General features: G+C 64.7%; 1 protein-coding gene across 7 annotated transcripts in view; it reads right to left on the reverse strand.

Moving 5' to 3' along the window:
* Positions 1–14,714, reverse strand: part of ANKMY1 (ankyrin repeat and MYND domain containing 1) — a 48,337-nt gene that overhangs the window by 18,782 nt on the left and 14,841 nt on the right. For 5 of the 7 annotated variants that reach the window (XM_077869499.1, XM_077869497.1, XM_077869498.1 and 2 more), the window contains exons 4-11: positions 13,227–13,370; positions 8,826–9,298; positions 6,602–6,818; positions 6,214–6,378; positions 4,486–4,605; positions 3,027–3,490; positions 801–972; positions 85–225 (exon numbers count right to left, since the gene is read on the reverse strand). In XM_077869499.1, coding sequence (XP_077725625.1) covers positions 85–225; positions 801–972; positions 3,027–3,490; positions 4,486–4,605; positions 6,214–6,378; positions 6,602–6,818; positions 8,826–9,298; positions 13,227–13,370 — 1,896 coding nt within the window. The remainder of the gene's footprint in view (positions 1–84; positions 226–800; positions 973–3,026; positions 3,491–4,485; positions 4,606–6,213; positions 6,379–6,601; positions 6,819–8,825; positions 9,299–13,226; positions 13,371–14,714) is intronic. The other 2 variants (XM_077869502.1, XM_077869504.1) reach the window with 2 other exon arrangements.

Raw genomic sequence — 14,714 nt, forward strand, 5'->3', positions numbered from 1 at the left:
TTGGGGACAGTGGCGTGAGACCGAACTTCGGACGGGAGGGCCCTGGGGCCGCAGCACCCCCGCCCCGCAGCCAGGCCAGCGCACCTTGCCCGGCTGGTACACGTCGTCCTGGTCGGCCGCCCTGGCGTCCACGTCCGTGACAGCGTGCAGCAGCAGCTCCGTGACCTTGACGCCCTCCTCCCCCGGCAGGGCGGCTGCGATGTGCAGCGGGGTAAGGGCCCCCAGCTGCAGAGGCGACACGGGCACGGGTGAGGCCGGCTCCCAGGACACGGCCCCTGGCCCCACCTCTCAGACACCCCACGGCCACGTGCTCCCGGCCTCATTGCGACGTGTGGGACAACGAGGCGCTCCCACGTCGGCTCCCGCGGGCCCCCACCTCCAGGCCCGCAGCCCCGGGGCCTGTCTGCACGTTAGCCAGCGGCCCCGCCTCCCTCCGACAGGCGCCCTGCCGTCCTGCCCGGCCCCCACTCCGGATGCCCCCGCGGGGACGGCCACCCGGCTGCCCCCTGCAGTCCCGCCCGGGCCCGGCACCACCCACGGCAGCCCTTGGCCCCCTGCGGGTGCTGTCGGGACGTGCCGGCCACACGGAGGCGAGAGAGCCCGGCCAGGTGCACGCAGCCGACTGCCCCGAAGCCCAGGGCCATCCGCAGCCCCCAGCCAGCCCCCTGAGCACACCCCCGAGCGCACCCCCGAGCCCAGCTCCGCCAGGACACTGCAGAACCAGGGCTCTGAGCTCTCTACCGGGGCCCCGTCAGCCTGCCCCGCTCCCCCCGGGCCCCCCAGCCCCCCGCGGGTCCCACCTCGGTGGGGAGCCGGATGTCCGTCCCAGCGCCGTTCTCCAGCAGCAGCCTCACCCCGGCCACGTCCCCGGCCTTCACAGCGAGGAACAGGACGTGCATGGGCACGCAGCACAGGTTGGGGTCCGCGCCCCAGCGCAGGAGGAGCTTGATGGTCTGCCACCGGCTTCGGCGTCTGCAAGGATCGGTGTGACACGGTCATGGCCCGGAGGACAGGCACAGGACAGCACCCCGCCCAGGTCACGAGAGGTGCTCGGAGCCCCGGCGGGCACAGCCTGGCCCGAGGACACCCGCGGCCCCGCCTTCCCGAGACCTCTGGCCCCTGCCCTGCCCCAGGGCGGCCCCCTGTCGCCACCCTGAGCTGGCCACCCCCGCCAGGCTCCAGGCCCCGCGGCCCTGCCTGCGTCAGCCCTGGGTGGCCGCTCAGCCTTCCCGTCACCTGTGACATGGGGCACAAGCTGGGGGCCAGCCCTCCCTCCCCGGTGGCCATGGGCACCTAGTACACGTGGGGCACGACCCTGCACCCAGACGTGCATACATGCACGCACCACACACCACACACACATACACATGGGACATACCTACACTCACACACGTACACCACGTGCACACACGGACACACACGACAGGTACAAACACACGTGCACATCACACATGCATGTGCATATACAGCACAGCCTGCACACCGTGATGTCCCACACACGCGTGTACAACACACACACCTACACCTACACACGCCACACACACGTGCGTCCGTGCACTGCACCTCCCTTACGAGCAGCGCGGGGCCAGCAGCAGCAGGGCAGCCTTGCCCAGACCCGGCGGGGACGACAGCCCCACTGGGGACGGAGGAGCACGTGCTGAGCAGCTAAGCGGGCTGTACGGCGGGAGGGGAGCAGGACCAGAGGGGGTCCGGCCCGGCCCGCTGACCCCGCCGCCAGCGCAGCCGCAGGTGGGCAGGCAAGAGCGCGGTGGGCAGGCCGGGTCAGCCCAGAGCAGCAGCGCTCAAACGCCCTGCCCTTGGGACCCTCTCTACTCCTAAGGTCCCTCGAGGACCCCAAAGAGCTTTGTATGTGCAGGTTCTACCCACCCGTGTCTACCGCAGTACAGGTGAGATGAGAAAAATGCCTAAATACTAATACACTTTAAAAAAAATTATAAACCCATAAATAAGCTTTTATAAAAAACGTGCACTTGGCTGCATCAGAATCCAGCACTGCGAGGGGTCCCAAGCCCGGGTGAGTCTGTGACATCAGGACCTGGTCGTGTGGAAAGAACTGAGCTCTCCCCGAGGCTGACAGGTGTCACCGGACGCTGCGGGGGGTGCACACGGTGACAGGTGCACAGCGTCCAAAATCCAAGTCTCCTCTCGAGAGCCGAGACGTCACCACTGGCCACACACCCTTCGGGGGTCTCCTAGAGCCCGAGGCTCAGCGTGTGCACAAGGACGAGGGACCCTTGCGTGCCAGTCGGTCATTCTTGCAAGTAAGGGGGTGTCCCTCGGGGGACGGCGACAGCGCCCCCCGCGACGCCCGCGCTGGAGACGCTCTTCCCTCGGGAGAACCGTCCCGCCGGGTGGGAGCAGGCGAGCCTCGGGACCCCCAGCTTGTTGCACAGCAGCGGAAAGGCCCGGCCTCGGGGTCAAGGTTTAATGGCTGAGAAGCCCCCACTGCTGCATCGCGTGCGTTCCCACACATGGGAGACGCGGGGCAGGTGTCACAGGGCAAAAGGGCAGGTGACGTCTGAGGAGCGTTAGGAGGATCGTTCCCCCCCTAGACTCCCCGACAGTCTGGGACCCCCGCGGGCGCTTGGAGAGGCGGGGGGCTGAGGGTCTGCAGGGGAGCGGGGGGCGGGTGAGCGTGTGTGTAGGACCGCGTGCAGGGCAGCGTGTGGGGAGTGGGGGTGAGGGGGCGAGCGTGTGCAGATGAGCGTGTGCCAGCGCGTGTATGAATGTGCAGGACTAGGGAGGGCGAGCCAGCGAATGTGTGCGGGCTCTGGGTGCACGTGGGGTAGGCGTGCGTGTGCGCCCCCTCGGGGGCCCCGGTGCTCCTGGATTCTCACTGCCGCTGTCCCCCGGTGTCGTAGCTGGGCCCCCAGCCCTGGGCCACACAGGCAGTGGCCACCCTGACACCCCGGGTGGCGGCGCCCGGCACGGGCCCCCCGCGTCCCTGCAGGCTCGCCGGCCCGAGCGTGGCCCTCGGCCCCCGCGCTCACGCTCCAGCGACCTACTCAATCATGGCCAGGGCCATCCTCCTCATGGTGCCCTTCACCGAGCCGGTGGCGCCGAGGGACTGGCTCTTCAGCGTGCTGTGGGCCTGGGCGCTCTTCTCCAGCAGGTCCTGGGACAGCTCGATGGTGTAGTTGTGCACGCAGACGTCGGACTCGAAGTCCATCTCCTGGCTGCCCGGCGTGCACCTGTCCGGACTCCCCGCCACGCCAACCATCCCCTTCTCCAGGTCGCTGACGCTGCCCCGCGGCGACACAGGCTCCCACTTCTGAGGGTTGCCCCCCGGGTCGGGGGACTCTCGAGACGGCTGCGTGCCCGCGGAGAGGCCGTCCTCCTCGCTGCCCGACACCACGGACCTCTGCTCCTGGCTGCCGGGCGTGGGCACCCACTCCTCCAAACTGGGCTCCTTGGCGGCTTCGGGGAGTGAGGAGGAGCGGCTGGGGTTCACCGGCACACTCGGGGCTTCCTGGGGGAGGAGGGGAGGCACGCGTCCCATTAGAAGGAACGAGAGGTCAGAGCGCCAACCCTGAACCTAAACAACTTAAACCAACTTCTTTAGCAAGAAGCGGCGCGCAAGGCGCACACGGCGCCTCCGGGCTCCCGGGCCGACGACGCCGAAGCACTTTGCGGACACCAGGGGAGGGAAGCGCACGTCTCCGGGGCAGCGCCCCGAAACCTGAGCCACGCGGCACGAGCCCGGCCACATCCGGCGAGCGTGGGCCCAGACAGCCGATGGCCTCGGTCCTCGCGCTCCTCACACAGACGCTCGCCCGTGGATACGCTCGGGTTGAACAAAATACCTTCTCAGAATCAATTCCCCCTGATTTACCACTTTTTTTACTGTGGCTCCTAGAGACTTTTAAGATTTAGTGTATTCGAGAGAAAGCGAGAGAGCGTGAGCAGGGGGGAGGGCAGAGGGGGAGGCAGCTCCCGATGAGCAGGGGCTCGATCCAGGACCCCGCCCGCACCCCAACCCTACACACTTACAGGGCAGGATGGCCACGTGGCTGCGCCACATCCATGGGAGGCCGCCCGGGGCCCCGTTCAGAGGCTCTGTCCCCCCGGGTGGTCCCGGGACAGCAGCGTCCCTGTGGCCAGGAGGGCAGGCTCTTGGGCCCCAGCCCAGACCCCTGAGGCAGAGATGCTGGGGTGCGGCCAGCTCTCCGTGCCCCCCGTAGATGGGGAGGCTTCCCGGGCCCAGGGCCTCCGCGGGGTGCAGGGGTCACAGGGGCGCGCCCACGCGGAGGCCGCCGGGAAGGAAGGCTCCCGGTGCGGTGCGTGAGCCCAGCTGCGGCTGGACGCGGGGCCTCCGTTCTAAAGAGGTGCCGCTGTGGGAACCCAGGGAACCTGCCCCCACGGGCTCCCGGGGCGCTGGCAACACTGCGGGTGCTGAGAGGCAGAGGGACGACCGGGTCCTCCGCCGCCGGCCCCGCGGCCCGAGCGCGCACACGTGGAACTTGCCTGAAGGTGAGCACGGCTGGGGCCCGGCGGGCGAGTGGACGCGGCGGGTGCGCCGCGAGCTGGCGACGCCTCGGTCTGCGCGACGGTCCACGCGTGCTCCTGCACGTGCCGCCGCCTCCTCTTATTTTGTGTACGGGCAGTGTTTTTTCAGAATAAGAAATTTAAAAGGTAGAGGAGTGATTTTTACCAGAACCTTAAGTATACAAAGAAAATGCTCTCGGGGACTCCGGCTGCCTTCACCCATAGTTGATGAGGCTTCCCCGACGGCCAGGGGGACGCCGCGGGCCCGGAGAAGGCCCTGCCCCTGGAAGCTCGCAACGAAGGGGGGACGACAGGGGTGGAAATGATCTCCCCACCGTGTCCACACGATCACCTTTGAACTTCGTTACTGTACGTGAACAACTTCCAGCCAAGAAGGAGCGCGGACGCACAAACCCTCCACCTCCGTCTCCCTGTGGGGTGCTCAGCGCCTGCCTCCCTGGGAGGCCTCCTCCCCGCGTGCACCTGCTCCCCCCACCCACCCGGGGCAGCGGGACCCTGTGGGCCCGGCCTCCTCCCCGCGTGCACCTGCTCCCCACGCGGTCAGGCCCTGAGGCCCGTGGGCCCTGCCACCCTGAGGTCCCCGGTTGCTGGTGTGCTCCCACCTCAGAGAACTGAAGGCAGAAGCTGGGGGCTGGAGACGCAGAGGGGTCATGTTGGGGTAACAGGCGCTCTGCCCGCCGTGGGGCACAGGCCGAGGCTCATAGGGTGGTCTCCTCAAGGAAGGAGTTCAGGAGAAGGGATGAGGTGAGAGAAGGGGCCCACCGTGCGCCATTCCCTCAGCGGCCCAGGAGAGGCCCCGACTGCGGGGAAAGCGGCAGCCCCCTTACCCCGAAGGCCTGCTGGGTGGACGCGAGTCCCAGACTGGGTGGCCTCACAGCCCTGACAGGCGCCAGGGTCCCCAAGGGATGGGAGCAGCCCCTATAGACGTGCCCCCCCCGGCCGGTGCTCAGGGGACAGGCCACCGAGGCGGCCCTGGACTGTGGGGAGCAGGACCTCGGGCACTGCCCGCCTGGCTGGCGGCCCCACCGGGCACAGGAACCCAGCGGATGGCGGTGCCCCTGCAGCGCCCAGGGGCTCAGAGGCGCCTGGATGAACCACAGGACACCGTGTGACCCCCAGATCCCACGGGAAACACACGGAAGCAGGAGCGCACGCCAACGCTTGCTCAGCGCCATCCGGGCAGCACTATTCACAGTGGGCAAAGGTGGGCCTCCCTCCTGGACGCCAGCCCGCCCTCCCTCCTCCCCCCCTCCTCTCTCCCTCCTCCCCCCCTCCTCCCTCCCTCCTCCCTCCCTCCTCCCCCCTCCGCCCCCCTCCGCCCTCCCTCCCTGTCTCCTTCCCTGCGGCCCACAGGAGGGGTCTCGGGGCCCCCACCACTGTGCACGTGGCTCCTCTGGGACACGTACCCCTTGGCGTTGAGGCAAGAGCTCGGGACACCGAGCGAGTGTGCCAGCAACGGCCCTGCCTCCCGCTCCCCGCCCCGCAGGCCTTAATGTCCCCTCGCCCCACCTGAAGCTGATCCACACAGGGCGAGACTGGTGGGCGTTGCGAGAAGAGACAGACAGGTGGATGGGCACAGGGGACAGGGGATGGGGGACAAGGGACGGGGACGTGGGGTAGGTGGGCGGGGGACGGGGGACAGGGTGGTGCAGACGCCAGGCCGGGCTGCGGGGCTGCGGGGCTGACCTGGGGCTTGGGCGCCGTGCGCTCGGCGATGTTGGGTTTGAAGGACCGGGACGGGTAGTAGAGAAGGAAGCACATGCTGAGCACCGTGAGCCCCTCATCCGTGAACTTGTTCACGTCGGCCCCGTTGTCCAGCAGAAGGTTGACAATGTCGTTGTGACAGTGGAGCTGGAGGCGGGAGGCCGGCCTCGTGAGGACGGCAGGCGCCTGAGCAAGGCCCACGCGGGCGCCGACTCGAGGCCGCGGCGTGGGAAGGTGGAGGTGCCCCGGGCCGCTCGCTGTCACCTGACCCCGCGCCCCCCGCTTCTGGGCTGGGAGGACGCGGCCCCTGACGCCGAGGAGCCCAGGCCGGCCCGCTCCGCCCTCCCGGGGCGCCCGGCGGGGGACTCACGGCAGCCGCGGCAAGCGCGGTGTAGCCCTTGGCATCGGCCACGTCGGCGCTGGCGAGCCCGTCCCGGAGGATCCCATAGACCCAGTCGTAGCTCCCTTCCCGGGCCCTCAGGATCATGTCCTCGGCCAAGCGCTCCTTGGGCCCGCAGCGCGCAAAGCCGCTCCGGTCCCCTTCCAGCACGGCGCCCATGCCCCAGCTGCCGTGAGCCCTCTTGTTCCTGGCAACGGGGGCTTCGGTGGCCGGGCCAGCTCCGGGCCCCACTCGGGGCCCCCCGCACCCCCTCTGCGTTCCTCACCCTGCCCGCCCCGGCCTCTTCCTCCCTTACAGCCCACTCTCCAGGCACCCTGAGCCCCGGGGCCGCCCACCGGCGGGTCGCAGTAGCGAGGACGCAGCACCGTGGTGCGATGCGCTGCCCACGGGGGAAGACGCTCAAGCTGCTCGTGTGCCCTGGGCAGGAACGGCTGCGAGGGGACCCTGCGCGCCCCTGACTCAGCGGCCCCTCCGTGCGGGCCGGGCGAGGGGCTCTCACAGGCGGCCGGGCACACACGCGGATCTGGCACTCGGCACCGAGCACTCACATCCCGCCTCTGCCCATTCGCTCTTCTATTTGAGGAGAGATCGTGCAAGCCCCATGGCCCCTCCACCGCCACACACTGAGGCCTCTTGTGTCCACATAACCTCCTACACAGCCAAGAATCGTGGATTCAGGGCGGCCCGGGGGCTCAGCAGCTCAGCGCCGCCTTCTGCCCGGGGCGTGATCCTGGGGACCCGGGATCGAGTCCCACGTCGGGCTCCCCGCATGGAGCCTGCTTCTCCCTCGGCCTGTGTCTCTGCCTCTGCCTCTGTGCGTGCATGTGTGTCTCTCATGAATAAATAAAATCTTTTAAAAAAGAAAAAGAATCATGGATTCAGAGAGGCTTCTGTACCCAACAGTTATCAACAACGGCTGTCTCAGCTGTCTGTATGATGGATGGACAGATGGACGGTTAGGTGGATAGGTGGCGGGGAGGGTGGATAGGCGGGTGGGTGGAGGGATGGGTGGGTAGATGGGAGGGTGGATGCGTGAGTGCAGAAGTAGCCACCTGTGCTCACAAAGCATGGATTCTAAAACAGTTTAGTGATACCAGAGAACAAAGTTTAGTGAACCAATGAAAATACTCTTGAAAATTTTAACTTTAGGGACGTCTGGGCGGCTCAGTGGTTGAGCATCTGCCTTCAGCCCAGGGTGTGGTCCTGGAGACCCGGGATCAAGTCTGCATGGGGCCTGCTTCTCCCTCCGCCTGTGTCCCTGCCTCTCTCTCTCTCTGTGTCCCTCATGAATAAATAAATAATATCTTTTTTAAAATTTTAACTTTAGGGCAGCCCTGGTGGCTCAGCGGTTTGGCGCCGCCTGTAGCCTGGGGTGTGATCCTGGGGACCTGGGATCAAGTCCCGCATCAGGCTCCCTGCATGGAGCCTGCTTCTCCCTCTGCCTCTCTCTCTGTCTCTATGAATAAATAAATAAAATCTTAGATTAAAAAAAACATAAAATTTTAACTTAAAAAAAATCAGGTTTCCTCAGGTAGCTACTAACTTTTCCAGGGCTGGGGTGGGGGCAGGCGGTCTTGGGAGACCCGCGGAGCAGCTCCACGTCTCCCAGGCACTTCGGAGGAGCCAGCCAGCCCCCAGCCTACGCCTACCCGGGCCTCCCACCCTTGGCTCTCGGGTGGGGTCTGGTAATAGCAGTCCCTCCTCTCTGCGCGGACCTTGTGCAGATGCCCGCGAACACCTGGTCACACACACGACCTACAGAGGCTGGGCCCGAGCTCCCACCTGGAGACACACACGGGGTCCCAGAGCCAGGATTTGAACCCAGCGCCACCACTCAGGAGCTGGCCCTGCCCCACGTCCCCTTCCAAGGCTCTAGGCTCTTCCAGGGACTGCCCTGGCCCCACGCACACCAAGCCACCCCCTGACCACTCCTTCCAGGCGCCGATGGCCCGGTACCTGCCTGCCCCACCCCCGTCCTCACAACGTGGGGAGCACGGCCCAGCTCACGGCCCCGCGCGGCTGCCTCACCTCAGTCGAACGGGAGAAGCACATTTACATTAACCTGACCGACAGCCCTGCAGGTGACTCCGCTGGTGCCGAGGCCGCCGGGGCCAAGCAGCACAGCCCGTGTGCTGGGGTGGGGGGGGGGCAGGGCTCCCAGACGCGGAGGTGGGAAGAAAGACGGGACCCTTACCTGTACTTGTAAGCTTGCTTCTGGATTCTGACCATCAAAGGGGTCTCATTTTTTATGAACCAGGGTTCTCCGTCCTCAACAAACGGGGGGATGTCGTTAAGGAAGACCCGGGCATCTAGTTCTTTGCGGAAAGAGCAGGTCACAGGCAGGTGGCTGTTGTCGGTGGAGTAAATGTACATTTCTGGAGGCAGAGTTAGGTCATCATCCAGGAGGAAGCGCTTGTAGTCGTAGTAAAAGGGGTCCTCTCCCTCGTGCGGCTCCCGCTCTACGCGCTCCTCGTCGGAGAGACTGATGCTAGCGGGAGAGCGCGTGAGGAAGGCCGAGTACTCTGGGTAGCTGTGTATGGAGAAGCCACCGGGGACCTCCGTGCACAGCTTAATGAGGTGCTCCCGAAACCACAGCCCGACGTCCTGGCTGCCGTCGGGGTAGGTCTCGACGCCCGGCCCAAACCGCTGGTCTGCTTTGTACAGTCCCTGCGAGACAGAGTTCAGGGGGCAGAGGGGACGGTTCAGCAGGGCCCTGTGCTCTGCAGCGGGTTCTCGAAATCAAGAAAAGAAAACATCCCTAAGAAATGTATTTGCTCACTTAGCAAATATTTACGGAGGCTCAGGACGCACCAGGGACGGGGCTCAAAAGCAAACGTGTCAAGAGGGAACACGGTGGCGGAGACAGGACTTAAGGCCCGGGGTGGTCGGGCTGGCCTCCCTGGGAAAGTGGGGAATGCCCCAGGGTCTCCAGTGGAAGCGTGTCGGGGATACCACGTGTGGGCTCATTTCAGGGGACCCCTCGCAGCACTCGCAGACCCGGGCCCTGGGTCACAGAGACCCCAGCAGGTGCAGACTGAGAAGGCAGGAGGAGCGGGGGATGGAGGGGGAGCTAATCCTGGCTTGCAGCGAGCCCGGCAGAGTGCAGGGATGTCTGGGCCTCCCCGGGTGCTCCCACCGGGCAGGCTGGCGTCTGCTGGGTGGAGGACGCGTGGAGAGGAAAGGGCGAGAGCCTTGACTGAAAGGCGAATCTGCCCCCCACCCCCAGGAAACTTGGAAAGAAGCATGTGCACAGGGAGCTCCGAGAGAGGCCCCGCTTCCCAGGAGAACCCCCTGCTGCATGCGCTGGCGACGAAGCCACCTGGGGGTCCCCGGGAGGGCCGGGGACAGCCCGGACAAAGGTGCGGGGGCTGACACGCACGGACACTGTGTGCAGCTGCGCCCTCGTCTGTGGGCCGGGCGGGGCGCTCGAGGGCAGGCCCTGGCTGGGCGCCTCGGGGGGAAGGCCCCGACCCCGGCCCGCCCTCAGGCAGCTTGGCTGGAGCAGCCAAAGGAATGAAAAGGGTGAGTCAAACGCGGGAGGATGGCCCCGTGGTGCAGGAGTGGGGTGGGGGCGGCAGAGGTGCTTCCGGAAGGATCTCCGAGTGGCAAGGGGGCACCAAGTGCCACCGCAGTCTGCGAGAGTGGCTTGCTCGGGGGTCCGTGTTCACTACAAGGCGGAGGGGCCCGAAAGAGAGCTGGGGACACAGCAGGAAAAGGGGGTGCAGGGAGGCAGGCAGTCGGAAAAGCAGCCGCTGCAGATCAATGAGGAGCCCAAGGGTGCTCGTGCCCCTGGAGCTGACCTGGGAGCTCCCCTGCTAGGAATCTCCTAATGAGATGATCCCAACGTCACCAAAGCTACGCTCACACGCACGTTCACAACAGTTTACCAGGAATACCGTGGTTGCACTGTTACAACGCTGTTAACAGACGACAACCCTAACAGTGGCTAAATAAAGGAGGCCGTGCAACAGGGTGCAACAGGCCACAGGCTCAAGAAATCGTCTTCGCTGCACACTCACTTTGTGACCAGACAACGCCCTCCTAGGAACGAGTCCCAGAGATCACCCACAACAGCACAGAGTGACTACTGAGCCAGGCCGTCACCGCCGCGCCCGATGGCACAACAGAGACCGGAGAAAAGCCCGTGTGGTCAGTCCTTCCCAGGCGGCCACGAGGACACGAGACGTCTGGACGTCAGGCGACCGACAGAGGGGCGCAGAGAGCACGCCCTGCTGCGTGCAGGCCCGAGGACAAAGCCCCAGAAACCATCGCCTGTGACAGGAGAGGAAGGAGGGACGCCGGACTCTGGGCTGACCCTGGTTGCTAGATTTGCCTTCAGAAAAACATCAGCTGCTTACGCAATCATAAAACAAAATCAAAGCAAGATTTAAAATGTCAAATCCCAAAAAACGAAAGCAAAACAAGGGAGCGCAGCTCTAGCCTCGGTGGAAGGTCACGCACAGAGAGGACTTGTGTCCCGTGATTGGATTCAACATTCTCGCGGGGCAAGCCCGGGATGGAAGGAGCCACAGCGGTGCTCGTGCTGTATTATTATTCTGAAACTCTTTTATGAGATAAAACAAGAAATTTTGTTAATACTTAGAAATGATTTTTAGGACCAAGAGAAAAGATATGCAAATACAGCATCACGGCTGCTGAGTAAAAACCCTGCACGCTCCTAAACTGGATTTGGAGACGTCTGTATGAACTGGTGGTGTCTTTCCTCATTTAGGGGGGAAAAAAAAGAATTTCTAGATCTGCTACTGAAAAATACCTAAAAATGAAAACCAGATCAACACAGTAGTAATAAGCACCCAAACTGTGGTGTCTAAACACCATGTCCCACTGTTGGAACCAGGCCTGCCGGGTAAGCGGCCAGTTCTGGGGCCAGGGCAGGAAGCATATGGACGAGCCGGCGTCTCCTCCTCACGGCAAAAGGCAAGAAAACCACCAAAGCCTCCTGGAGTGGCGTCAACTGCGAGACCCGAGCCACAGAGGCTCCCCCGACCGAAGAGTGACAACTGGGCATCGAGAAGCTTAACGATGTGCTGAGATAAGCCAAATATATGAAGAATCCATGAGTTTATCAAGATCCTTAAGAACCCCACTAGGCCCCCCTGATGAGCCCCGAGGAACGTGAGTGGCAGTCACCTCACTGGCTGACAACTGGCGCAGCGTCAAGGGTCACGCTGCCTTTCCCGTAAAACTCCCTCCAGGTAACCAGACGGTTGGACGATGTAGATGAAAGTTAATACATGAAGGAGGAGTCGTAGATTTAGAAAGTCGCTGTCTCGCGCCCTCTAACGAAATAACGGTCCTCGATCTTCTCCAAGGTCACGGGAACGGAGGCGAGACCACTATCGGGACAGACCCTGCCCCCACGGACCAATCCCGATGCCGCAGGAAGAAAGACCCCCGGACATGTGTCTCCGGATGTGGCTCCTGACAGAGATGCGCAGCCCGGCCGTGGAGAAGCAAGAGCCTCCTCAGCCAAGGGCACGCAACACCTGGGCAGCCTCGGCGGGGGCGGCGGAGGGGAAGGCCTGGCCTCGCTTCCCGTGGAATCCCGAAGCTAACGCGAAATCCGCCACGGACCCCGATGTCAGAGCTAAAACCCTAACGCGGAGGACAGAACGAAGACGAAAATCCCAGTAGCCTCGGGTTAACCTACGATTTTGTAGCTGGGATATAAACAGGCAAGAACTGGGGCGCCCGGGGGGCTCAGTGGTTGAGCGTCTGCCTTCGGCCCAGGGCGTGACCCCGGGGTCCCGGGATCGAGTCCCGCGTCGGGCTCCCTGCATGGAGCCTGCTTCTCCCTCTGCCTGGGTCTCTGCCTCTCTCTCTCTCTGACTCATAAACAAATAAATAATTTTTTTTTTAAGCAAGAACTAGGAAAGAAAAATTGGTCCGCCTCAGAGTGACTAGAATGAAAGCAGCAAATGTTGACGGAGACACGGAGCGGCGAGAACCTTCCCATGTGACGGGCCGACCCGGCGGACGGCAGGGCCACTGGGAAGGCCACTCGGAGGCGTCGTGTGAGACTGACCGTACGCCCGCCCCATGGCCCGCAGCCCCGCGCCCAGGTGTTCATCCAAAGGAGAAGACAGACACGCGGGCACACGAAGACCGGCGCTCAAACGCTCTGGGCAGCTTCGGTCGTAGGAACCAGAAACTTGAAAGAACTCAAACGTGCAGCCTTCGGGGAACCGGTAAAAACCGTATCCCGTCCGCACGATGGAATCCCGCTTCGCAGCAAAAGGGACAGATTGCCGACGTCCGCGAGCATGTCTGAGTCTCCAAAAACCTTGTCCTGCCCCAGAGGAAACCCTGCTGCAGGGTGGCCTGAGATGACGGACGAGGGACAAGGGCGTGCCAGCTCCGGGGGAAAAAGGCAGGTTTCAAGGTGATACATGTGGGGCGATCCACGTACTGAAACCTCGACATCTCTGTGCGTTTACAGCTGGCCCTGAAGACACGCAGCGCGCTGACCCCCGGCCCTGCTCGGGAAAATGGGGTCTTTCTATCCCGTGGCCTGAACCCCAGGGTCCGCCCGGCCCAGCCCTGCACGCCCGCACGCGGGCGCCCCGCCCCTCACCTGGAAGAGCCTCGTCTTCAGGTACATGGTGCCGTAGCCTTCTCGGGAGCTCAGGTAGAACATGCCCGTGAAACTGGAGCCGTCGGGCCACAGGTACGTGCCCAGCCCGTGGCGGTGGTCCCGGTAAAACTGCCCCCGGTAAGACTGCGGAGAGAGCCGGTGCCAGGCGGTGCTGGGGAGGCGGCTCCGGGAACCCCCTCCCCTGGGGGGGGCAGCACGCCAGGCAGGCAGTGAGGGCAGCACGGGGTACCTGGCCGCAGGCCCCCTCCGAGTTTGTAGAGATGGTCACGTGCATCCCAAGGAGCAGGTGCCAGGCGGTCAGCCCCCCGGGGGCCAGATCCGTCCCGCCCGCCCCCCAGCTCAGGTTTGGGTGGGGGCCGACCCCACTCAGAGCTCTGGCCCAGGCTCAGCCCCCATCCTGCCCGGGCTCACAGGGGGCAGGCTGGCCCAGGCGGGGGGGCGGGCGGTGGGGGGAGCATCAGCTCGGGCCCCCCCGTGGGGCCCCAGGAGCAGGCCATGGCCCTGGCTGGGAACACCGGCATGGCTTTGATTTAAAACTCGTCTACACTGAGCCACAGATGTGGGCCCGCGGGCCCTTTCCCAAGCCCACGGATGTGAGGGGCGCATCCGTCTGAGCCTGGCCCCTCTACTGGGGCCTCACGGTGGAGAAAGAGTGTGCTGCCCACGCCGAGCCCTTCCCAACCACCGCGCTGGCCTCGGGCACCGCTCACGCCTCCTTCCACGGCAGGAGCAGCCTGGCCGGGCAATGCCTACACGCCACCCAGGACGAACGGGATGGCAGCCGCTGCCTGCTTGGCGACCCCCCTGCCCTCTGGCAGCGGACAGGACTCCCCACAGGGTCGGTGGTGGACTGACCGCAGCGCCCAGCCACAGGGGACCAAGCCTGGCCAACCCGAGGGCTCCCGGCCCCCCGCCCCGGCCCTGACCTGGGTTTGGCCACAGGACCCATGCCCAAGCCAGACCGGGCATGCCACGGCCTTTCCTCTCCTCCAGGCGGGTGTGATGCGGCTCCTGTGGGCTCACCAGATGGTGGAGGGTCAGTCACGACCCCCCACGTGGAGATGGGGAGGAGGTGCCCGGCAGGGTCACTGGAGCCCCTGGACCTGGCCACACCTGGGGCCCCATGGCCCCTGCTGATGGACTCTCCAGGTACAAGAGCCAGCAAAGGCCCTTCTGGGTCCCACCTGGGATGAGTGCGGACTCAGTTCCGGTTCTGAAGAGCCCGTGCAGCCCCAGGACACTCTGCGCCTTCCGCCAACACCCACCTAATCTGCGTGGTTTGCGGGGCACATCAGAGTCCACCCACCTCTTTAAAAAAAATCTGAACTTGCAGATTGTGTAGGACTGCAGGGGGGACATTTAACCCTTCCGTCCAGTCCCCAGGATAAGGCAGCACCACAGGGACTTGGCCCTTGCTCGCCGCATCTCTCCCTGGCCCTCCGCCCAGCCCGGGAGCCCCATCTGACC

Source organism: Canis aureus, chromosome 24, assembly GCF_053574225.1.
Source record: "Canis aureus isolate CA01 chromosome 24, VMU_Caureus_v.1.0, whole genome shotgun sequence".
Classification (NCBI taxonomy): Eukaryota; Metazoa; Chordata; class Mammalia; order Carnivora; family Canidae; genus Canis; species Canis aureus.